The following is a 23,799-nucleotide window of genomic DNA, read 5'->3' on the forward strand; positions in this document are numbered from 1 at the left end:
TTTTTAACACACTTTACAAATAAATACAAACCACTTGCATTCCAGATAAGCTTTAAAACTGTTACCAATCCTCCTTTTTCTTTGCTCTATTTTCTGTTAAAATCTGTCCAAGATATGCCACAGGCTCAGGATTAAGAAATAATAATAAAAAAAATCAACAGCTACACAAAAAAAAATCCAATTCAATCCCCTTTCAACTTACAAAAACGTGCCTCATAGGGACCATAAAATCCATGTAATTACCTGCTGCAGGATCTGTAACTGCTTGACTGGTGATGCCAGATGGTGGTTCTTGAAGCTGGTATGTTGCATTTGTGGAGGGTGTCGTAGGGCTGGTGTTGCTGTTTGTCATGTAATGTGAAGGGTATGGTGAGCTATTATAATACTGTGCATATTGGCCCTGGCCAAAACTGGGATAAGAGGGATATTCCTGCAAGACAAAAAAGCAACTGAGTAGTCCATCAAAGTTTTGCTACTTTTCAGTATAAATTCCAAAATATAACTACAAACACATGTCAGACTTTGAGCACTTTGAGACTTTCCTGGACTGGATGCTGTAGGACCTAAAACTGTGAGGCAGTAAAACGAAATCTAAATTACACATAATTTAGTATGTCTCCTCATACAAGCAGTTTATCAGACACACTGCTGAAGATGTGTGAATAAGAACATCAACCTCTGACAATTAGCTCTAAGATGACAGATTGAAGAAAAACATTTATAAACTTTAGTTTAACTTGAAAGATGACAATTTCTTTCAACAAGCTTTTTGAGAGCTACATTTTTTCAGCAGATGAGAATTTAAAGTTTGCCAAAGTTTGCTGAACTCCTATTTACAAATTTACCTGCTGTGAACTATTAAATCCAGTAGAATTTGTGAGTGAATTATTTCCTGCATATATTCCTGATGATGTTGTAAAACTGCTGCCTGAAATGAAAAGAAAAATTATGTGAATTACTAAAACAAAGTATTGGAAAATAACTTCTATCACACAATTATATCATAACATTATGGCATATTTGTAATATTTCCCATATGTTGACCAATTCAGCTCTACAACATGTTAATACTTAGAAAGTGATAATTCATAGCTCTTACATTCTGTGTTTCATTATTACAATAAAAAAATCCCCTTGAAATTTAGACTGGAACTTTGGACCCACCTCAGGTCTGATTGAAAATTCAGCTATCACACCCCTCTGAATAGCACCCAGCACTGTGGAAGTAATGAGGGTTTCTCTACTTCTTTTTTTTTTTTTTTTTTTTCTGTTGAACAAAAACCTTGTCCCAAGAGACACCATCTCCCCTCATGAAAGTCTGCTGGCTCTGTTTCTCCTGCCACCTTTGAGAGCTGTGTCCTTTCCCCTCCCCAAGCCTCAGTCCCTCACAGGAGCTGCAAAAGCCATAACTCCCTGCTCCAAACAGCTCAGTCCCCCTGCAAAGCCATTAGGACTCACTAATCGATCAGAGACAGCCTTGGGCTGCAAACCTTTCCTCTTTTGACAGAGCGTACTGGGCATGACACAAGAGAAAAAAAGTACCTCTCTGAAAAGGGAGACCCAAGATGGAATTTAGCCCAGAGACTGAATTACTGCCTTCATCTCCCTCCTCCAGCTTTCACGAGCCACCAAAAATAGACAGATGGAGCTCTCGTTTAATACCCAACCTGAGAAGCTGTTCCACTAAAAGGGCAGCAACCCCCTTTCAGCTGTCTTGCCCTTGCTGGCTGTAACCCAGGAGTGACACAGCCACCAGCTGAGACATATGGATGCACAGGGTGAAGCTACGTAAGCCACCACAAAGTCTGTAATGAGGCAACCTATTGAACTCATCCAGCAGGAGAGCACCAGTCAGCACAGGTTATTAAAGTGCACAGGTTGTTTGCAGCCTCCCTCACCACCAAAATCTGCCTCAGTGCAAAGATAATACAGAGACCTTCGGAGTAAAACTTGCAGGTGAGCAAAGGAGACAAGAAGGGATGAAAATCAACAGGGAGTCAGGCACACAGATGCACCAATCCTCTGATGTACCCAACACAGCTCAATTAATAACCAAACCCAAAAAGAGGTTACTCATTGGGAGAAGTGACATTTCTTGCAACTCCAAAGAGGGCAGAGTGCAGGCAGGGGTCCATACTTACTACAGCCCCTGAGGGACATTTGTGAGCCATTTACTTTTCTTAAACAAAGAAACACCAAACCAATAGGTATCATAGCTATGAGGAGTCAGAAGGAAAAATATTTAAATGCAAAAGTTGCTAAAATCACATACAAGTTAAGTCTCAAAGAAGTAGATGAGAAATTCAACAGCAGTGGGAGTAAAGGATGAAGCTTAAACTTAATGTATGAAATGATTATAAACATTTATCTTCTATCTTCTACTAGTGCAAAATCTCTGATTGTTGATAGATGCTACTAATCCTGCGAACTAAAATCAGATTATTTCAGCAGAAGAGTTGACATCCAACTTTAGCAGATAGTACAGATAAACAGTACTAATGAGAAAAACATGTTGTTTTAAATTTAATTTAAAATTGGAAAACAGATGTTATTTTTTTTTATTGTGACAAACACGAAAGCCAAAAATACAGCTGAAAAATATTTTAATTTGCAATTTGAAATAATATTTTATTTTTAATAGTGCTCTGGCTGGAAAAATATAAATCACTGTGTCTCTTCTTATTTGTGTAGGGTTTTTTGAAGATGCAGTAATATTTTCAAACCCAGGTTTTAAAGGCACACAGTTTGAGCCATTCTAAAAAGATATAAAAGGCCTCTCATAGTCATAAGTAGAAAAAAACCCAGACTTTGTGCGAGGAATATATTATCTTTCTCAGAAAGTTTGGAAAATAATTTGCAAGAGCAAATGATAAAAGTAATTACATGCCAGCCAGCATCTCTCCCTCTCAGACAAAGACACACACACACACACACACACTAACATGCAGATCTCTCTTTCATCTCATGGTCAGCACTGGCTTCTATGGAGGAGGGGTAAGGGTCTCCTAGACCGTAACAAACATGAAGCAGGTTTCTCAGAAACAGCTCTGTGGGCCACCCAGAACTACAGTTGCCTGAAGTTGTTTTTAAAATACTCCAGATTTTGCAAATTGTTTTTTAAATATTCAGCCATAACATGGCATAGAGCCGCTATCCTGCCTTAGCCGAACAAACACAAAAATAAGAATCACTACAAAACATGCAAGCTTTACTGCCCTAAGTTGACTGGCTACATAGCTTTAAAATGTGATAAAAGCTGTAAATTGCAGGTCAAAGGTCTATTTTGCAAAGAGCTCTGACCCACATTAAAGCTGGGAATCCCAGTCAGCATCGGAAGGCGGCCGGACCCTGCTGGGAGTAGGGCGCGCTCCAGGTGCGGGACGCGCCCTGGGCTGCCGCGGGCACGGGATAAGGTCTTCCCCCGTGTATTGGCCACAGAAGCCCATTTGCTTTCCTAGCTCAGTCTCCTTGCCATGGGCTATGTCTATCATCAGGGTACAATGTATGTGGCAGAAGTTTAGTGCAGCTCTCTTGGGAAAGCCTTAGACGGCCAGATGGGCTATTTAAGCTCAAGGTTTCTTCCGTTTGCTTACAGTGTTTAAAAATCCTTGGCAAACTCCCCCTTGTTGTCCTAGTAACTGCTTAGCCATCCAGCACAATATTTTTATACTGTATAATAATAACCAAATACCTTAACGTTTACTTTTTTACGGTTGAATTCCCAAACCAATGGGATAGTTATTCTCTATCATCACAGTCTCGGTAACTAAAACAATGCTAGTGCTCATCACAGGTCTAGCACCCTTCCAGTGGTAGGGTACTTGGGTGGAGGGTGCAAGCCATGCTTTTTATCACAATCGAAGGAGACCCAAATAAGACATTTGCAAATGGAGTTCTTTCCTTGCTGTTTCCCCCAGCCCTCCTCCACTCCATTTATCCTCACTGTGCAATCCTTATAAATCTGCCAATATAGGAGCAACGGCCCATTCCCACAGCCATTAGTCATGTAAGTGGTCTTTCAACATCTATGAAGCAACTTATATGAAAAACAGCTTAAGGAACACACTCATTAAATAAAGTAAGCGGGGGGGAGGAGGGGGGAGTGGGGAGATGGGTCTCAGAACCGCCTGAGTCCTCTTCTCACCCTCGCCCCTATGCACGCTCCCTTATTGAGATTAGAAATTTGTGACAAACAAAAATCCAATTACCAGAATAAACTTAGCAAGGAGTCACAGGCAGCAATTCTCCTTACAATTTTCATAAGTTGGCAGCCTCTCCCCCCGCTATTGTTCGGTGACTAATGACGCTGTAATTTTAGCAGGGTCAGGAAAAGCACTGGGTTTAATTGGCTGCACACGCACTGCGAGGCAGCGTCTCTGCATTGCAGGGAGACATCCATCCCAGGGAGAGGAACCAAAATTAACTCCAAAGCTTTGGAGCACGAGGTAACCCCAGTCAGGGAACACGAGCAGGACAACTGCAAGGCCGCTAGGAAATCCCCTTTGCCGCAGGCAGGAATGCCAGCAGGGCCCCGAGCCGCTGTCATGTAACGCTCGGTTGAGGAGTAGGTTGTGGGATCCATTATCTCCATTTAGCAGCTCAGCAGCTGCACGCAGGAGATGAAGAACAGCTATTGCAGGCTATGACAAGGCTGGGGCTGCAGCCTGCCCATATACTGCTAGAGGGAAAAGGGAGAATAAACTCATTTTCCTCTCTGGAGGTTTCTGCACAAACAACTGAATAGCAGCAGCAGTAACCCCGTCTTCTGTCATGAGAATCAATTTTGTCCTTAAATAATAGTTGAAATTATGAATAGGTTCTCCTTCCAAAATTAAATCAGGAAAGAGAAACAAATGTTCCTGTTTACTTTCAACAGCTGTTCAATCAAAAGGAAGAATTAAGTCAATTTAGAGTTGTTTCAAATACATAAGTTTACTTAATGAAAATATTACAAAGACATATATTCTCATGTGTAATACAGACACATATTGTCAAACATTTAACTGCAAGAAAGACCTGTTCAGAAATGTGATTCTTTTCTACTTAGCAACTAACAACTCCTCTAGTCCTTTCATTTGAAATATTCTCCTTATTTCCAATCTTATGGTCTCTAAGGTTCCTGTAGAAGGCCAGTCCTTCCCTCACCCACACATTGTGCTGTTTATGAGCACAACAGAAAGGACATACACACCACAGGGATGCTCCAAGTCTGACCTGTGGCTCTTCTGCCCAAGCCAGACTGTCAGTGATCCATTGACTTCCACAGGTGGGCAGCTCTCAGCCCAAGCACAGCCCAGCTATAGCACAACCCAGAGTAAGACCCCCCTCCCCCCTAAGCCCTGCAGACAATTCCATCACTAAATCAGTGCTTCTGATCCTTTTCCTATTAGAGCTTCCCAACTGGGTCATCTTTAACATATTTCTTTTTGCAGAATATTTTAAGATCCTTGCCTCTCAAAGTACACAGATGAAATGCTTTCCAAGATGTTACTGTTCCATCTCTTGACAACTGTCACCCTTTGCTGAGCTTGAAAATTCTGATCTTATACAAATTTTGCATATAGCAAAGGAAAAAAAGCCATACTCTTTATGCCAGACTCTTTGCAGTCTATTGACGGAGTCCTAGCTTTGCACTACTAATGCCAGCATTCACATTACTTACAGCTTTCACTTAAAATTTTCCAAGCACTCTCTACATTATCCTTTGCTGTTCCCCCTTCCCTCCCTCTGTTGAATGAGTTTCCCATAGACATCTGTAAAACTATTTCCCTGTCCTCCCTAAAAATCCCTTTTTATTGACATCCCTCTGCTCAAGATCTTTCAAAAAACACCTTTAGAGCTGTTAGATAACCAGTATGGGGTGCCAATTGTTTATTATACATAAACAGTGTCAGCTTTATTGTTTCATTAGGCTCTTCTAGTCTGTGTGTTTAACTTTAGCCTCCGACTTCTATGGACTGTATTTTTATTTGCCTGTAGAAGTTAACACAACAGGATCCCAGTATATGACTGCGGCATGAAGGCACTACTGCAATAGAAATTATAGGCAGCCCAGACAGGATTTTTCAATCACACTATTTCCTAGCAACTGTGAATTATCAGTTCCTTAAAAGCTGAAATGTTGATTCAGAAGTTCATTTTAGCTGCTGCTGGCAAGAGTTTTGAGCTTTCTCCTACAGAGAGGTAGGATTTTTGGAGGGGGGGAGATGGGTGTGGAGGTGTGTTTGTTTGAGTTCTTTTGTGTAGCTGTCTGCAGAAAGAAAAACCAGTAACCTTGTTTGGTTATATTTACTCTGATGAGGAGAAGATAATCACTATTCAACATGTAGATGAAAATCCGTGTGCTACTCTGGTCCTGTCCCTCTTGCTTGTCAGAGCACACCATAAATCAGCAAAATTTGAGATGTCAGATGGTCACTTCTGCCCTATGGAACTACTCAACACGCAGTTCAAAAGGAGATTTTAAAAAATGCAACAAAAAACATCTCTCTTGTGTCTGAGCAAAGTAAAGGATCAATATATCCTTAAAGCTGTGGAACAAAAGCAAAATCTTATTCACTTAGTCTCTGAAAGCACTTCTGCCTCAAGGCATTTCATGGAGTGTTTACTTGGTGGCACACAGCTTAGACTGAGCTTGATAATATACAAAGGTGCTAAACTTACAAAAAAATGTGGTCCATTTCTGTGACTGATGACTTATTTCAACAATTCCAAAACGTGCAACACACCTAATACCTACTGCCAAATTCAGAGGTGAAAAGGCCTGCAGCAGACATCCCAAATTAACTATCTCAGGTAAACAAAGATTTTTTAAAAATATCTGTTAAGTGGTGAACAGAACCAGGCACAGCCAGTGACTTCTCAATACAGAAGAGGGAAAAGGAATTGGGAGAACAAGGTGGAAAGACAATAAGTACACTAAACAGGCAAGTACAGCTAGAAAATATAATTGATAATAATAGCCTGCACATACAAAGACTTACAGCTTTTAAATAGACTTCAAAGAAAGAGACTTCAATCATTACTTAGCTACCTCCACAGCTGCAGTAGGTATTTTTATCTTCTTCTCCCTCCTCGAACATGCTCAGGTGTCAAATTATATTTGGCACTTCCTAAATTCATAATCCTGTCACGTTTTACAGGACTAGCTTTGTCTCATTCACTATTTGCTGAACAATTGCTATTCAGAGATACTGATTTTTTTACTGTAACAACTCTAAAATATTTCACTATTTAAAATTTAATGAAGGAAGGGGTCCTCTAAACTGCTGAGAGCTGGCCTGTTGCTCTCTCAGCAAAGGCAATCATAATTTCATCAACAACTGCAATAAAATCAGAATTAAGAGCTTAAGCAAACATTCACTTTTATTCTAGGAATATAACAAGATAAGGAGAAAAAAAAACCCCATCATAGCATTAACAATATCTAATTAATGGTAATATCTGTTTATACAGATACAGACCTTGCATCTGGTAGCTATAGGGAGCCTGTCCAGGTTGAGGTGTGCTAAAGCTGGCACCGTAGCTGAGAAATCCTGTTTGTCCAGGTGACTGTGACTGTGCCAATCCACCTTCTGTCTTGATGCCTGCCCACAATGCACCTAAATCAGTTAGTGACAGCAAATCTATTTGTTCATATTCAAACAGGGATGGAAAATAAAATCACTTAATTAACAGTCATTTTAACACATACACCTACTATTGCCTGAGAGAACAAATATTGAGAGCATGCACAAATTAATACAGTAATGGCAGTCTAAGAGCACACTGAAAACTGAAGTTCACCAGGGAGAGGTTAAATTCAAAACTGTGTTTCCAATAACTGCAAAAGAAATTTATACATGAACAGGAAGTTGCATTATTCCTTTTTTCCTTTCCTGCCAGAGGCAAACTTTTCCATATATTCACGACATTACACAGAGCTAGATTAGCAACTTTATATGAATTTAATGAAGCATAGCATAGCCAAGATCTCCTGCCATCTACCCATTAATGACATAAATGAAAATTGCATTGTATATTATTTCTACAGGAAAATCACACAGCTCCAAGAATGGTTTTTATAAGAATTAGACGTGGATAAAGAAAACTAGCAGTATTAAGTGCAATGATGATTTTTCAAAGGTAATTAAACATTAATTTAGTTCTTAACAAATAAGCACCTAAGAGACAGGAATTACTCCTGAAGCAATCTCCTGAACTGGGAAAAACATAGCAGAGATATTAATCTGCACTGGTGGAGAAATCCATTAAATACCACATTACTCTCTCACTTCTAAATTTAGTTATAAAATAATCCAAAGTCTGATCAGTGAATGACTTGCTGCCCAGTTTCAGTGACTCTTTCCTCAATTTGTAAGGCAATGAGCAAGCAAATATCAGCAGGCAAAATACTGAGAAAATGCACACAATTCAGCCCCTGTCTCTTAGTCTTAATTATAAGGTTGTCCCAACATAAACTACCATTTAAAATAATTATAGCCAAAGTAATGGAGAAGTGATACAATATTCTTAGGTTTCACTGTGGCATTCAGTGATAACTCATTGTTCAGAAACCAACAATATTTGAACTGAATTAACTAAGTGTGAATTAGTAACATTCCTTTGAAAATTACTGTTAATCTAAGTTCATTTCCTGGTTGGATTTTTCTTTAGACAATATTCAACAATGTTTCAAGGTAGGAGCAGGCTCAGAAATTACTGCGTTGGCAAAATTTCAATACCTCCCTATATACAAATGGCAGCATGTTTTCTACCATCTAAGTAATTATTTTTCAACTGTTGTCATTAATTAACCTCAATTCCTTCTGCCAGACCTTCTAACTGCTGAGCTAAATGTGTTTGCTTGTTTTTCCCTGATGCTTACTCGATTCTTCTGTTTCATGTTACAATTAAGCAGTTCGAATGACAAATCTCGACACCTCATTTCCAAGGGGAAACTCCTGCTGTGGATGGTTTGGTATCAACAACCCCTATTTGTTAGCTGTTTAAGGACTTCTGAAATGCTGATTAAATATAGCTTAGAGAAAGTTTAACTAAATCAAGCATTAAATTTCTAGTCTAAATTTCCCTAAGCAGCCTGATCCAACTCTCCATCTCGGACGGAGCGGGAGATGAACAAAAGCAGCAATAGGAGGATGCCACTTGAGTGAAGACAACTTGGCACTGACATGCCCTTTTGCAAACCTCTGTGCTATGAAGAGCCTTTCATCTCCTGGGACTTACTCTCACACTTGCTCTCATTCCCAAAGCCTTCACTCATCAAACCTTGATGCTCCCTTCTCCCAAGTCTATTGTACTCAAGGAAGCGGGAAGGGACAGTGACACAAGAGGACTGCCAGGATCTGGAAGGTAAAGAAGCGGGTAAGCAGAGCCTTGCTAGATGCTGGTGCTGGAGCGGGCAGGAGGAAAGAGCTTCAGGAAATTCTCCAGCCTCCTCAGGGGCTTTGCAGATGAAGCAGAGCCAGGAGCCCCAGGGCAGCAGCTGTCAATGGCAATCCCCTCCACCCCCCTTCCTGCCTGCATGGCTGCATGGCTGTGGAGGTGGGGAACTGGAAAAATAAAGAGGCTAGAGGTACAGCTGAGCACCTTCCTAAACTCTACTCTAGAGAGAAAACCTGAGGCAGGCAGATACAGGAACTCACAAATACTCTTTCTTACAGTACATCCAGAGTAAAGAAACAAAAAGAAAGAGGCCTCAGCTAAGTTTTTCTTTCACATAGGCATAAGTCTTCTCCCTTTTTACTGCTGTAAGATTTCTGCCTGGATGAAAGAAAGGCAAGACAGGGGGTACATGGGGTCTAAACTGCAGATCAAAGAGTAGAATTTTGGCTCTAAGCAAGGCTTCAGCTCTTGCCTATTGCAAATGAGCGTCCTAATGCTCCCCAGTTTCACTTGGGAGCATAGACTATATGGCATGCCTTCATTATGCAAAAAATATATGTTAAGTCCTAAAACTTTTTGATGGTTATTTGCTTTTAAATATTTCTCCTATAAAGTACATCAGCAAGGAGCACCTTAGCACCAGCCACAAGGCACAAGTCTGAAAAGAACAAAGCACATAAAAATTCTCTTGGCTCAGGAGCTGAGGATTTCAGTGGTCAAAAGTAAGCTCTGCAATGTAAAACATTGCAAATTTATCTGAAGTCCTAGGCATGGGGGATGGACTAGGCAAAAAACCAAACCAAAACAAAAGAGCAGGCAAGCATGTTAACCCCCGCAAGCAGTTGCCAAGTAAAGCAACTCTCAATTACAGCTCCGACGACAGTGAGACAGCTAAACTCAAGCAGTGAAATCAAGGCCTGGCTGAAGTCAGTGGGAATTTTAGAACTGACTTCAGTGAGGTCAGGATTTAATCCAGAAGAACCAAGCAAAATACAAAAAAGTCACTGCTAGGCCCAAGCCTAGCAGTCAGCCAAGTATGAACACAAGGTGTCCACAGGAAACACAGGTCAACAAAAGCAGGGTGGGGAATAGGGCTGTCTGTTATCATCCCCCCTGACCCAGATGGAATTAGCAGACAAGATCTCATCAGCAACAGGAGCTCTTGTGTGTGTGGGTGTGTGCGTCCGAGACTCTCCATCTCACAGTGTAAGTTTAAAATACGTGCATTTGAACTGAAACTGAAACATCCAATTTATACTTAGAAACCTATTTTAAAGTAAGGGGGAAAATAATGTATTTCTTTTGCCTAGTGTTCATCATAATCTGCCATCAGATATACTTGAGATCCAGTGGATTTTCAACTTGCAGACTTCAAGATGAGATATTCACCAGTTTTGCACTTAAAACTTTTAATACTTTTAAAGTGAACAGCTTATATGGCAAGTTCTGTCCTTTTGGTATAAAACTTACATTATCTGAACATATTTTTACAAAATATACTGCTCAAAGCATGTGGATTGTATATTTTTAAAATATTACCCCAGAGGAATATAAGACCTATTTTCTAATAATGCATCCTTGCTGCTGCACTGCTATGTGGTCTGCCAGCAGACATTCTGGCAGGAAAATGGTCTCACCCATGGCAGCTTGTTTTTAAATTAAATTTTTTGGGAAATATTTGCTACTTAGTACTATCTCCTTCATCAGGCAGACAGAGCTTTAGTGGCAATTTACCTCAATTTTCACCTCCAGGGAGTTTTAAAACATTGGAAAATTAGATTTTTTTTTTTGATGGAGGCATTTTTGAATCAGTTTTTTTGCCTGCTGAAAATCAGCATAGCCTCTCAGATTCATCTGGGTTCTAGTAATCTGTACCAGCTGAAATTCAGACTTTTCCATCCCGATGTAACCTCATGCACTGCTGGGGAGCAGAGCCCTGAGCAAGTCACCAGGGCTGGGTTCTGTGCCCTGGAAACCCTGAGATCTCTTTTCCCATTCCACTGCTGCACTTTTGACGCCACCAACAGAAAGCTAATCATGAACCTCTCCTCCTGACCCCAAAATGGGTTTTATTTTCTTGAGTACCTTTTTAGCTCTTTAATACATAAATTAAACATCACTCATTCCATGGTGAGAAAACTAACAGCCTTCCACAAGAAATGCTCTGGTGCTGTCCCACTAAGCACTAACCTAAGGGTCACAGAGGCTTGATCTAAAGAGCATTTACCTGAGGAATAAAAGAGCACGGCCGGGATTTCTTACCATAGGAAGGGATTCCGTAGGGCTGGCCGGGCTGGGGGTAAGTGGCATAGGCTGTAGCTTGCTGCATTCCCGCTGGGAACTGTGTCTGCCCATAGGCAGCCATCGTTTGTGAGGACGGGGTAGGGAGAATATGTGGGTAGGGTCTGCTATTGATTACAAGGGACAGAAAATAGGACAGACACTGCATTAGACAGACATGCACGTACTTATTTTTAGCCTTATAATAATCCTGCTGCTTCATTAACACATAATCATAGGCTGTGCTAGACAATGGAAACTTTAAGAGACAAAATAAGAAAGAAACAATAAGAATAATATAATAATAAAGAAACAATAAGAAGTCAATAATTAAAGAAAAAGTGAAATATTCACTTTACAAATATTTTTCAAATACATTTTTAGCATTTAAAAAAAATTTCCCTAGAAGCTGCTGCAGTTCAAATTATAGCCTAACAGATGGACTCAATTATTATTTTAAATGAGGTTAAAATCTGCCCATTCCAGTTATTATTATTATTACTACTATTATTATTTTAAAAAGATATCATACTTGGAAGGGTAAATCTGTGGTGGGGAGAACTGGTGTGTTTGTCTTGGGCTGAAACCACTGCTTCCAATTGCTGCACCAAGGAGAAAAGAAAGCATACAGAAGTGTAAATACACACACCAAAGATAAATATTATTTTTCCTAATAGAATTTCAGAGTATTAACAAGATTTTAATTAAATTCAAATAATATCATTGATACCTCAGATAGAAAATAATATTTTATGGGGAACTATACAGGAATGCTTAACATTAAAATCTTGATTGCAAATCTCAAATACTAAATTGCCCCTTTGTACAATTCCTGAGCCGTAGTTTATTCTTTGGTTGCACACAGGCAACATTTTCAATGCAAACAACCTATTTCCTAATGGAAACATTTCCCTTCATATTTTCAAAGGATTGTTGATATCTCAAGTGCAACATTTTATTAACTTTTAGAATTTTTAAGACCTACATTTTATGAAGGAGCTTTATGCGTGCCTCGATTGAAAACACATGGCCCGCTTCAGAGCACGCGCCTCTCTTTAAAAAAAAAAAATTCCTAATACAGACTATGTATTACCTTATTACACTTCTATTTTCTTCCACCTTATCTGCTGTCTAAAATGCTTTCAGCCTTAGGGAAATCAGTTTTGCAGAAGGGTGTCCAAGGTGCTGTTAGTGAAACAGGTAAGCGGCGGAGGCTGCACCGCGAGCAGCCCCAGCAGCGCTGCGGACACGAAGCCTTCCCCCAACACTGCTCACTTCTGTCAGCATCCCTGGGTGCTGCTCAGAGCGTGGCAGCTCTGCTGGCCTCCTCTGCTCAGGACGATATTTTTGGGAGCCCTTCCCTCTCTGGTTACTGTCTGGGTGTCATTTCTCCTCTAGGTCCCAAGGTGGGCTTGGGAGCCTTTGCCAGGAAAGGGTCAGCAGCAGGTTATGAGACTACTGTAAGATCAGACAGCCCGAGAAACAGCAGGCCTTATTGCTAAGTGCTTGGAAATAAACAAGGCACACATAATTACCCCTCCCCAGCTACCCCCTTCCTGGCCAGCTACAGGGAAAATCCATCATCTTTACACTCTGGGAGGGAAGCAGGGAGCCTCTTTCTTTGCCTTCCACATCTGATAATTTTTCTTTTCTGTGGCCTGTGAGGCTGCAGACATGCCAAGTGTTACACTCCAACCTTTACTCAGATCACCACACATGTATGTAGCTACAATTAGGTACACACTGTATCTTCTTCTTTCAGAAAATTAAAATACCTTAGAAGCCTTTCTTTGGGCTTTCAGGCTTGATGCTTTCAAACTCATGAGCCTTTACAGGAAATTGAGGCTGTGACATGACCAGGAAAGGGCTGGCTACCAGGAGTCTGACTGGTTGTGAGATGTCAAATTTTGCTACTACTGAAATGTAATCCCACAATATGATATTAGATCCTTTTCTGATTTGATTTGCACATTAAAACCAATGTGCTAGAATTTCCACAGTTAGTCCACAGGTGTGCAAAACTGAGCAAACACCTTAGGTTGTTCCCACAGTGTTTGTATCCTGTATGTCAGAAGCTAAGATGCCTTTGGCTTCCTCTAAGAAAAGAAGCCTGGCAAAAGAGTGAATACTTTGGTAATAATAAATTACAGTAAGTGAGGAAGACCTACCCCTCTAATTAGAATAAAAACCACAGAGGCATGTATGTTTACTCACAGAAAACAAAAAGTAACTACTCTGGGCCAGAAAGAAGACATCAATGTCCCACTGAAGACATCAATAGACATAATAAGCCTGATACTGTAATGCTCCTCACTTGGGAAAAACTCCTGTTGACTTAGACTAAAATGAACAGAAATAGGCATAAGATAGAAAGTACAAAAGACTTTTTAAGAGAGGTGCACAAGTTTAGATCATGTAGGATAAGAAAATAATAAATGAAAAAAATGAGGAGCTTAAAACTTTTGTTCACTCCTTACCTGATCCTGAGAAATTGTCTAAAGACCCGTCTGTGGTAGTAGTAGTAGCGATCTCACTGCTGTTCATTGGTTCTGTTTTAACTATAGAAATATAAACAGAAGATATTCTACATGCTCCTAATATTCTTGCAGGTGCATGCACACACACTCACTGCAAACACGAACTCAATAAAGCAAAAATCTGCCAAAAAAGTTCTAAATCATGGCTATCAATATTTTGCATTTTATGTATTTGTGTATACAAACAGTGCAAAATACTGGCAGCTATGATTTATTTACACATAAATATAAGATGATCAAGAGGGTTATTCCAGTCCCAAAGGAATAAAAGCCACGGTAACAAACCAGAAGTTCCCATGCAACTCTCTGCACCTGTCCTGATTCCTCTTAATCCTACAGACCCAACAATAAGGATCCACATTTAGATCAGGTCACACAGCATTTACAGGCTTGAAAGACAGCAAATTGAATAAGACAAAAGAGGAAAAAATTATGAAATGGTTTTCGCTGAGGGCTGTTCAAATTTTGCTTCCAATTAAATAATTTTTCAGAGGAAAATTAAGGATTTGTGATGAAGTAAAACACTTTTCTTGTGGTGGATTTCTCCTCTCGAAATGAAAATCAACTTTATACTCAACAATCCTGAATAAAAAAAGAGGACACAGTCCTCACCAAATACTTCAAAGAATGCTTTTACATTTTATCCCTCTGCACACACAACATAACATGGCTATCAGAGAGTAAAAAATAAAGCGACCAAAAGATTATTGCCTGGTTCATGCTGATTCATAATCAATAATCAATTAATGACTTTTAATAAAACCTCAAGTAAATAAACAATTTCCCTTTCTGTCAGTCCAGTGCAAAGTCTGTCATATTAAGATCAAGACAGTATCCTGATCCAAAGAGCAAGGATGGGGCTGACTTGGCATGGATGCAAAACAGGCACCAATAGCTACTCCCTATACAGTTCATATGTACATGTGTGTTCGGGAATTACAGCCATCACTAGCAGGAACCTTTGGCACCAAGTTTGAAAAGGGTGAGGCAGAGGGACTTGCCTCTTCCCACAAAAGACCTTTCCTCTTATTACCGGTCCACATTCTTATTCTGCATGTTTGATTTCCTTCACCAACCCTCCTCCATGGGATTTGTAAGAAATCTCTCAAGATTTTACTAATCGTCCAGTATTTTCTTTTGACTCTCAGGCAGGATTTCTGCCTGCTGACTTGGGAGGTCAATGCTTAGCTGCACACACAACTCTGCTGTATCTGCATTAACAAGCAATGCATTCCATTTAGGAAAGTTTCATGAGGTGAAATGATGGGGCAGAGGGCCCAGTGTCCAAAGGCTGGGCATTTTTGAGAGTGGTTATTCAGCTTGAGAACATGAGCAGCACTTCTGCAAAGCAGTTTTTTTGAAACAAGTGAAGTCCAAGAGACTCCCCAAGGGGAATTACTGAGGTAAGAAAAGGTGGCCACAAGGTTCACTCCAAAAGTGCACTCATGATTTGAACCATAACTCTAATACAAAGGTATTTCTTAAAAACACAGATACGATGAAATATTTATTGCAGAGTGTCTATCGCAAATAATTTTTCAGAAACAGACTTTTACAGCACGTTCTACAGTTTGTCAACCTAGATATGAAAAATTATAGAATCTACATTATCTTCTGCCTTTTCTTAAAAGTTTATAACAACTACATTTTAAAGTCAAGCTTATACTTCTCTCATAGACTACTCCAAGTTTCTCCAGAATATGCAAGTCTTCTGAACCTAATTTCCATAATGCAATTGTTCTTTGGGAATAACAATGACAGATACTTTCCTCTACAGCTGGTATCTGTGGTGGGGGAAAATAGAGGAAGATAAGACAGATCAACCTAACCTGGAGTAAAGGGTGGAATTTTTCAGTATGTGCTTTCTCCAAACTCTTCCTCTTCTCTATTGGAGAAACAATATTCCATATTCTTCATTTTTTTGGATCACTGAAAATTAGCAGTCGGAGGACTATGCTGAACTGCCTCACGCAGTATAGAGAAGTATACTGTCAGTTGTTCTAGATAAAAAGCAGCTACCCCCTTCCTTCTGAAAAGGACTTGGGATTTCTGGAGGATGAGAAGTTAGGTGAGAGCTGGAAATGTCCATTTCCAGCCCAGAAAGACCAACTGCATCACAAAGCAGCATGGCCAGCAGGGCAAGGGAGGGGATTCTGCCCCCTGCTCTGCTCTCTGAGACACGACTGGGAGTGCTGCATCCAGCACAGGAAGGACATGGACCTGTTGTAGGAAGTCCAGAGGAAGGACACCAAGATGATTGGAGGTGTGGAGCACCTCCCCTGCAAGGAAAGGCTAAGACTTTTGGGACTGTTGAGCCTAGAAAAGGTTTTGGGGTGATCTAATTGTGGCTTTCCAGTACCTGAATGGAGCCCACAAGAAAAATAAAGAAGGACCCTTTGCAAGAACATGTAGTGTCAGGGAAAGGGAGAATGGATCCAAAGGAAAAGAGAGTAGGTTTAGATTAGGTATCAGGAAGAAATCCTTTACTCTGAAGGCAGTGAAGCATGGGAACAGCTTGCCCAGAGGAGCTGTAGCTTGAAATGTTCAAGGACGGGTTAGTTGAGCCTCTGAACACCTATTGTTTAAGATACCATTTTCAGAAAAACATTGTCAAAATGTAATTTCTGTTTCTATGAATAATGAGCAATACTTCTGTGCAACATAGTTTAAAACTGAATGCTGTTTACTGCACATACTACTTTTAAAGATACAGGAAAAATATGAAATACAATGCAGTGCCATCTTCATGGGAAGGAATTCTAGTTACTGAGGTGCTCACCAATTTTTCCTAAAAAAATTTATGTTTTCTCTCTCAGCTGTTCTATCTCCTGAATGTAAAAAACATCCAGGATATAAGAAAGGATGTTCCCATTATTCCTGGATCCCTGGATCTGGATATCCATTACTTGGGTGATAATAAATATGCCCTAGAATACTGTCTTTAGAAACAACCACAACCTTTATGAACCTTTGTGTCAAAGATAGCTGGAAATTTAATAAAGATGAATAGGTACTAAAAAACTCTCCATTCCCCAAGCACTTTAAAATGCCTGAACATTACTGCATATTTCCTTCTATCAGCTTAAGCACATTTAAGAGGATGAAATCTTGCTATACAAAGAAATAAAATGAGAAGAATAGCCATGGATATGAGAACAGCCAAGAAGACCTGTTGGATATATTTACCTGTACCCTTACTTCAAAGGAAGTTCTCTTGTTTGTCCAAGGCAAAACTCAACTGCCATGGAGATATTTCACCCCAGAATCACAAGGAAAGAGAACTGCAAAGGCACTGCCTAAGAATACAAGCCTCACAGTCTATCCCAGCAGCCCATGAGTCATCCATATCTATGAAGTGAGACATATGGAGCTGTCCAAGGAAGCCAGGCTTTGGCTGGGCACGGATCTGGCCCTGCCACGTGCTGCTTACGGGTGCTCTGGAGTTCAGCTCTTCACATTTTCCATGGCAATTAACATTTCTGCAACATGTCCTAAGCTTTCACAAGATGACACTGGGACATGAGTGGGAATATTGCCACATCTAGACAACACGCATTGCAAGCTTGCCAACAACAGCCAACACCATGCTCAGTTGTGGTAAAAACTGTGGAAAGTGAGACAGGAAAAGTTCCCCTTTCTGCTGCTCCTTTATCAAGACTGACCTTTACAGAGGTGCAGAATCATCAGACTTGAATTCTAGAGATAGACTCTGATTTAGCAATATACTACTAAGTTTTAGTGGCACCCAAACCACTCACGAAATAGATTATCAGTGAGAAGTTCAACAAGCAGACTAATGTCTTCTTAACCTGCTGCAAAAAGTCAGTGTTTATTTAGAACCAGTGATTTAGATTTGGTTTATATATCAAGGAGCTTAAGAAACTATGTCAACAAAGAGATTTTTTTTCCCCTTATTTTTTGCTTCTAGTAATTTGTGAGATTCTAAAAACACTTAAAAAGAAACTGTGTAAGAAAACACATGGAACAGTAGAAAAAATAGGAGTAGCAGATAATAGCACAAATGCTAGCTTGGAGGAAAAAAAGCAAAAAATTCAGAGATGTCACAACTGCTGATCTAATGTTATACAGATTGTTAAAATTTTTCTTCTAAAGGAACTCAGGGACTGCAAGTGCAATGTGCCCTGTTTTGTCAGCTGTATAGCAAAAGGTGGTTAAAAAATGACTGACATGGCAGTTTCTGAACTCTATTGAGAGAGAAAACTCCAGACCAGAACCCACAAGTTCATGTGGTTCGTTGTCCAAGTAACAACTTTCTGAGTTCACAGCTTGTCATACAGTTCCTGGTATATATATCAGTAAAGAGTGTTATGAGAAATGAGATGCTGGCTATTTAAAACATGGATTTTGAGACCTAATATTTGGCTACTCCTAGCACAGAAGTTGCAGGAATACCTCATAAAGATTTGCACCTTCAAGCATGCAAAAAGTAAGGTTTTAAAATACCTTTTTAAAATTGCTTTTATTACATTAAATACATATAAGTCTTGCTCTACTGAACTCATCTTTGTTAACAGCTATGCCATAAACATTAAATCAGAATAGAAATATTGCAAACATGCCTGACATTAAACAGGTTTTAATTTTGCAGTTTTAAGATTGAATTAACACTATGATCTTATATTCTTTGTATTTTATAAAAAAGTGGGCAAAATTAAATTATTCTTGGCTGACAGCTCTCAGTGTTCATGGGCTACAAGAGACTCAACAAAGTGTGGTAGTTAGCTTGTTTATAGACATACATAAAAATACAATCTCTTGCCCTATTCTGGCTGGTATCTTCAAATAATAGTAGTAACTAAACACCATGTAAATCTTGATTAAGTACTTTATGTATAATCAATTGCTTTTCATACACTGTTTTGCTTGACAAAAGCAAAAGCATCCCGCTTCTGTACTCACTATAGAAGCTCAAAGTTCACCTAGAAGCATAAAGATAATTTTTACTAACAACAAGACAAGAACTCTACCTTGAACCTCTAAGCTGATTATATTTTCCATTATCTTATTCAAACAGCCCTTTGTTTGTAGTGAACAATCTTGCAATTATAAAAAGGTTACAGGTTACTCAATTATACTAATTCTTATTCAGGATATTATTGTCTCTTTCTGTCACAGATTATCAAATCATGAGCTTCTGACCATGAAGCCTGATAAACTTACTTGTTACTGCTATTCAAAGAAGAGAACTCTTCCTGAATCTCATTGTCTGGAAACTACCAGAAGGTAATTTCCAGACTAAATTTTTGCATAGTTTTCAAAAAAAAGTCCCTGCTCAAAGCAGCACATTCTAGTTCAAGACCAGACTGTTCCCTGCTTTCCCCTCCTCTGATGTGAGAGGCTTCAAAACTTCTCCAATATTTGGGCTGTGGTTAACACTTAGGTTTTACCACATACACCCCCAAAACTCTCATCTTCCTCCTATGCATTTAAGGTGAAAGAGCTTTAACATCCTCGTACCTCCTCATCTAGCAGAAAAAACCTTAAATTTACAAAGAAATGGTGTCACCGCTACAGTGCAAAATCAGAAAGAAAATTCAAAAACAAAAATTCAAATTCTCTATCTCTCTGGATAGAGACAAAGGTGGACAGTATTTGTAGCTGCTAAGCAAGATTCAGCTTGGATTTTTATCTGACAACTACAGTCATGGGTTAAAATTCACTGCAGCTGGGAGATGTGTGTATCTGAGTCAAACTAAGGTTTTTATCCCTTCACACTCATATGTCCAGTTATACCAAGTGTTTCCATCTCTCCCCTGCAAAAGAAAAGGAAGTATATACCCAAAACCAATCCTTTTAAAAGTGTCATGGACTATTCTATTTCCTTTCTTGTTTATTTTCCTCTTTTCAATTGGAAATCTGACCATGCACATGTTTAACAATTTGCAGCGTTCCCAAAGAGTATTCATATTCTTTAACCAAAGCCAGACAAAATGACCACAAAACATCACAGGCCCAATCATTAAGGGCAAAGAAGGCTGTCTTCACTGCCTTCTGGAAACACGGAGATCTTCATGTGAACAGGAGAGCAGCATGGAGAAGTCAAGCCTGCTCTGTCATTTAGGTGTACAAGACACAAGACTATCTCTTGAAGACAGAAGCACAATGACAAAGCAGTTGGGACTTTTCATAAATGGGAAATAATATGCTCTAAATTTGGCCAGTGTCTGACCTCCAGGACTGACAGACTTAAAGCCAAATTCACCTGGACAAAGAGAGATAGTGCTAGCTTCTGTTCCCCTCCAGCCAGCACCACCAGCAGCAAATTCCCTAGCTTGTTTCATCAAACATGGTGACACAGGTCCTTCACTCACTGACCAGGGGTCAAATGACAAGGCTAACCCTGAAGTGTAACCAAGTCTCATGCTTTTTTATCTACTTGGGACAAGCAAAATCCATCAGAAGATTATAAGGTGCAAATGCAAATGCTAGATCATCAAGCCACAAGTCTGAAGTTGCTAAGGTTCTTCAAATGCTACCCTCTTCAGGTGTGATCTTTGACTAAGATGTTCTACCTCTGTTCCTTCTGCAGGTGCACAGTGACAGCTGGGGCTGGATTTCCTTCTCACCTGTGTTACTGGCCAGGCATATGACAAATGACACTTCACATGACATTTTTGTATGGAATCACACAACTGTACACACACGTGCATAACAGGCTGGTCCCACTGGAACGACACCGCCCCTAGAATGATGTGCTGTGGCTAGTTTTGAGAAAAGAAGTGGACATTCTCACAGGCCCTTGAAACCCCACAGCCTGTGCACTATGACTGGGAACATAGAGGTCTGGGGCCCTTGGGCACACTCAGAAGGTGCTCTCACACTACCATGCTTCACCCACTGTCTGAAACAGTGTGTTGTGAACATCTACATGAGAAGCTTTCAAAAATAAATTATATTAAAGTAATAGTGATTCTAAAATTTTCCTTTTTTTTTTTTTAAGTAATTTGTCATTTGGAGTATTTTGTTTATTTCAAATGCCTGTGGGAACCAGTATTGCTATTAATTTATCACTTAAAGGAGGTCCTTTCTTTCAGGAAAAACTCACAGAAGAAACTGAAATAGAGACTGTCAAAAATGGATGACACACATATAGAAAAGACAGTAAGTAAATAAATATTTATTAGCCAGTCTCCTCCCCAAGACCTTGCAACAGGAGTTGCTCGACTGAGTCAGCAGAGAAGTGGAGAAGTCATTTCACTGGCCAAGTGCCTATGAAAGAGGAATAATGGAGCATTATGCTACATGTGCTCAGGACAGAACGACTCTTGGTGAAGCAGGAGAATGAAAGCACAGGTAAGACAGAGTCTGGAAGGAAGCCAATGTAATACAGCAAGGAAAAAAAGATGAAGAGCAGGGAAGAAAGAATAGTCCATGTCAGCCCCTTGCCTGCACATAAATCAGATGTATCTGATTTTTATCCTCCAGAAGTGACATAGGGGGAAGGTTCCTACTACCCTCTACAGACTCCCAGCTTGCTTTTGGAAGCAGAGGACCCCTGCAGTTTTTGCCTCTGGCCAAACAACAGTCCTCTTGCACTCTTCTGGGATGAGTAAAGTAGTCAGCATCCACAGCTCTTGATGCTAATACCCTACTAAAAGGCAAATATTACATCTACCTTAAGTATGATATTATTTCAGGATGTCTAATATGGAGATATCAATTACAAGTTTCATACCAGCAAGCTCCTTAGTGCAAACACAAGTACAGAAATTTCAGCATACATAATTGACAGGAACTCCAGAAATGAGTAATAAAAGGTACTGGAATCCAACCAGAATCACCAAAAGAAGCATTATTTTGCCTGATTACCATCACCTACCACAACTTTACATCCCAAAGCACACAAAAACCCAAAAATTGTAAAAAAAATAGTAATAAATTAAAAATCATTCACTGCCAATGTCAGTTGCTTAATTGCAATACTGAAAGACTATTTTGAGTGCTACAAAGTATTGCTAGAATTTCAAGAAATATATTTTATAGACATATAATTTACTTAGAGAAATCTACATCACATGCCATAACAACGACCAGCTCTACCCTCTCTATAGATTTTAACATCTTACTCCCCCATTACTTTAGGAAATACTGGAAACAATTTTTTCTCCATTCTGTAATACTGCAACTTGACAGCAAACATGCCACACAGTGCTGCCTTTTGAAACCCCGAGGATGGATTTATGTTCACCAGACTTAAAACAACCTTTTTAATGGCTACAAATCAGATAGTCTCATAGTGGAGAGCTTTGACTGCCTTTGTGTCAGATCTCATTCTCATGTTGCAGCAGGTACTTAAAGAGTGAGAATCATTTTTTTTCCAAAGGATTTTTGATGTCCAACTCCCTTTGAAGCCTCCCTTCCTATGTATCTTTGAAAATCTGATCTTCAATTTGTTATCCATTTTCCCTTCCCACTTGATATGACAATGCCTTCCCTCCTTCCCTCTTGAACACTCAAGTAAAAGGGCAGTAGCAGGTCTGTACTGCTGAAATGAATGAAGTTGCTCTGAAAATAACAGCTCCTTCTTCCCGTCCTCATCTATTCTTTTCCATTCCAGTTGCATAAAACATCATCATGATGGGCCACAGGCTTCTGTTTCTCACTCTATGCCATCCATCAGATTTGATTTACATTCTTAAGATAAAAGTAAAGATCACCGTAGGCAGAAACTGGATGCAGTTGTCTGCCATGGAAAACAGATTTCCTACTCCTTTCAAGTTTACTGATTACTCACGGCCTTTCCCCTCTAAAGGGTATCCACCAAAGTGGGCACTGTGTTGGAATAGCCACCAGCTGTCTGATAAAACTTAATGAATGGCAATTTTATGAGCTTCTGTTGTTATTGTTCCTTTAACTCCTTCAGTATCAACCCACCATGGCAATTCACTGGCAAAGGAAGATTAGAGATAAGGCAAAACTATGAACATTTTGATCCCTACTCCAATAATTTTTTTAAGAGATTTTCTTAGGCAATTATACAAGGCCATAATTTTTATGGTATCCAGTGCTTGCTCTTTTCTACAATAGAGGGTATGTTGTGGAAATACATTTAAAGAGAACAGGAAAACCTCAAATACTGTAGTATTTATATAGTCAGCATCACCTTGACATACTAGGCCTGATTTTTCTAAGTGCCTTTAGCCAGACATTTTAGTCCTCTGCATTTGATCCTGGGAAACTTCTGTCTGGTCAAAGTCTATAATTTCCTTGTTACTTCCCCATCAGTGAAGACCATGCTGCCTGGCCAAGAGAAGAATTTTGCTCTCTCAAAGAGAATTTAAGCACACAAAGAGTTATTATATATAAGCTGCATGTAGAGATTAAATTCAGACTCAATTGCACAACTAAATCCCCATTCAGTGCTTTGAAAACTTACAGTGAAGCTAAAAATATTAGCTAACAAAGTGAGCTATCTTCCAACCACATCCTCTCCCAGAAAAACATCAATAGAAGACAAGTCTGAAAATGTGCCTTAGAGGAATTAATGCACATTTGTTTGAAATGCAGCCATTTCACTTTGGGACAGGTTTTTTTTCCCTTCCTCTTTCTTCTTCCCCTCCCCTCATCTAGTGAACAT

General features: G+C 39.6%; 1 protein-coding gene across 8 annotated transcripts in view; it reads right to left on the reverse strand.

Moving 5' to 3' along the window:
- The window catches only part of EYA1 (EYA transcriptional coactivator and phosphatase 1), a 159,212-nt gene that overhangs the window by 57,696 nt on the left and 77,717 nt on the right, over positions 1-23,799 (reverse strand). For 4 of the 8 annotated variants that reach the window (XM_059862089.1, XM_059862063.1, XM_059862116.1 and 1 more), the window contains 6 exons: positions 14,142-14,222; positions 12,197-12,266; positions 11,647-11,792; positions 7,464-7,601; positions 846-928; positions 244-430 (listed from right to left, as the gene is read on the reverse strand). In XM_059862089.1, the coding sequence (XP_059718072.1) occupies positions 244-430; positions 846-928; positions 7,464-7,601; positions 11,647-11,792; positions 12,197-12,266; positions 14,142-14,222 (705 nt within the window). The remainder of the gene's footprint in view (positions 1-243; positions 431-845; positions 929-7,463; positions 7,602-11,646; positions 11,793-12,196; positions 12,267-14,141; positions 14,223-23,799) is intronic. The other 4 variants (XM_059862097.1, XM_059862080.1, XM_059862108.1 and 1 more) reach the window with 3 other exon arrangements.

Source organism: Haemorhous mexicanus, chromosome 1 (assembly GCF_027477595.1).
Source record: "Haemorhous mexicanus isolate bHaeMex1 chromosome 1, bHaeMex1.pri, whole genome shotgun sequence".
NCBI classification, from domain to species: domain Eukaryota; kingdom Metazoa; phylum Chordata; class Aves; order Passeriformes; family Fringillidae; genus Haemorhous; species Haemorhous mexicanus.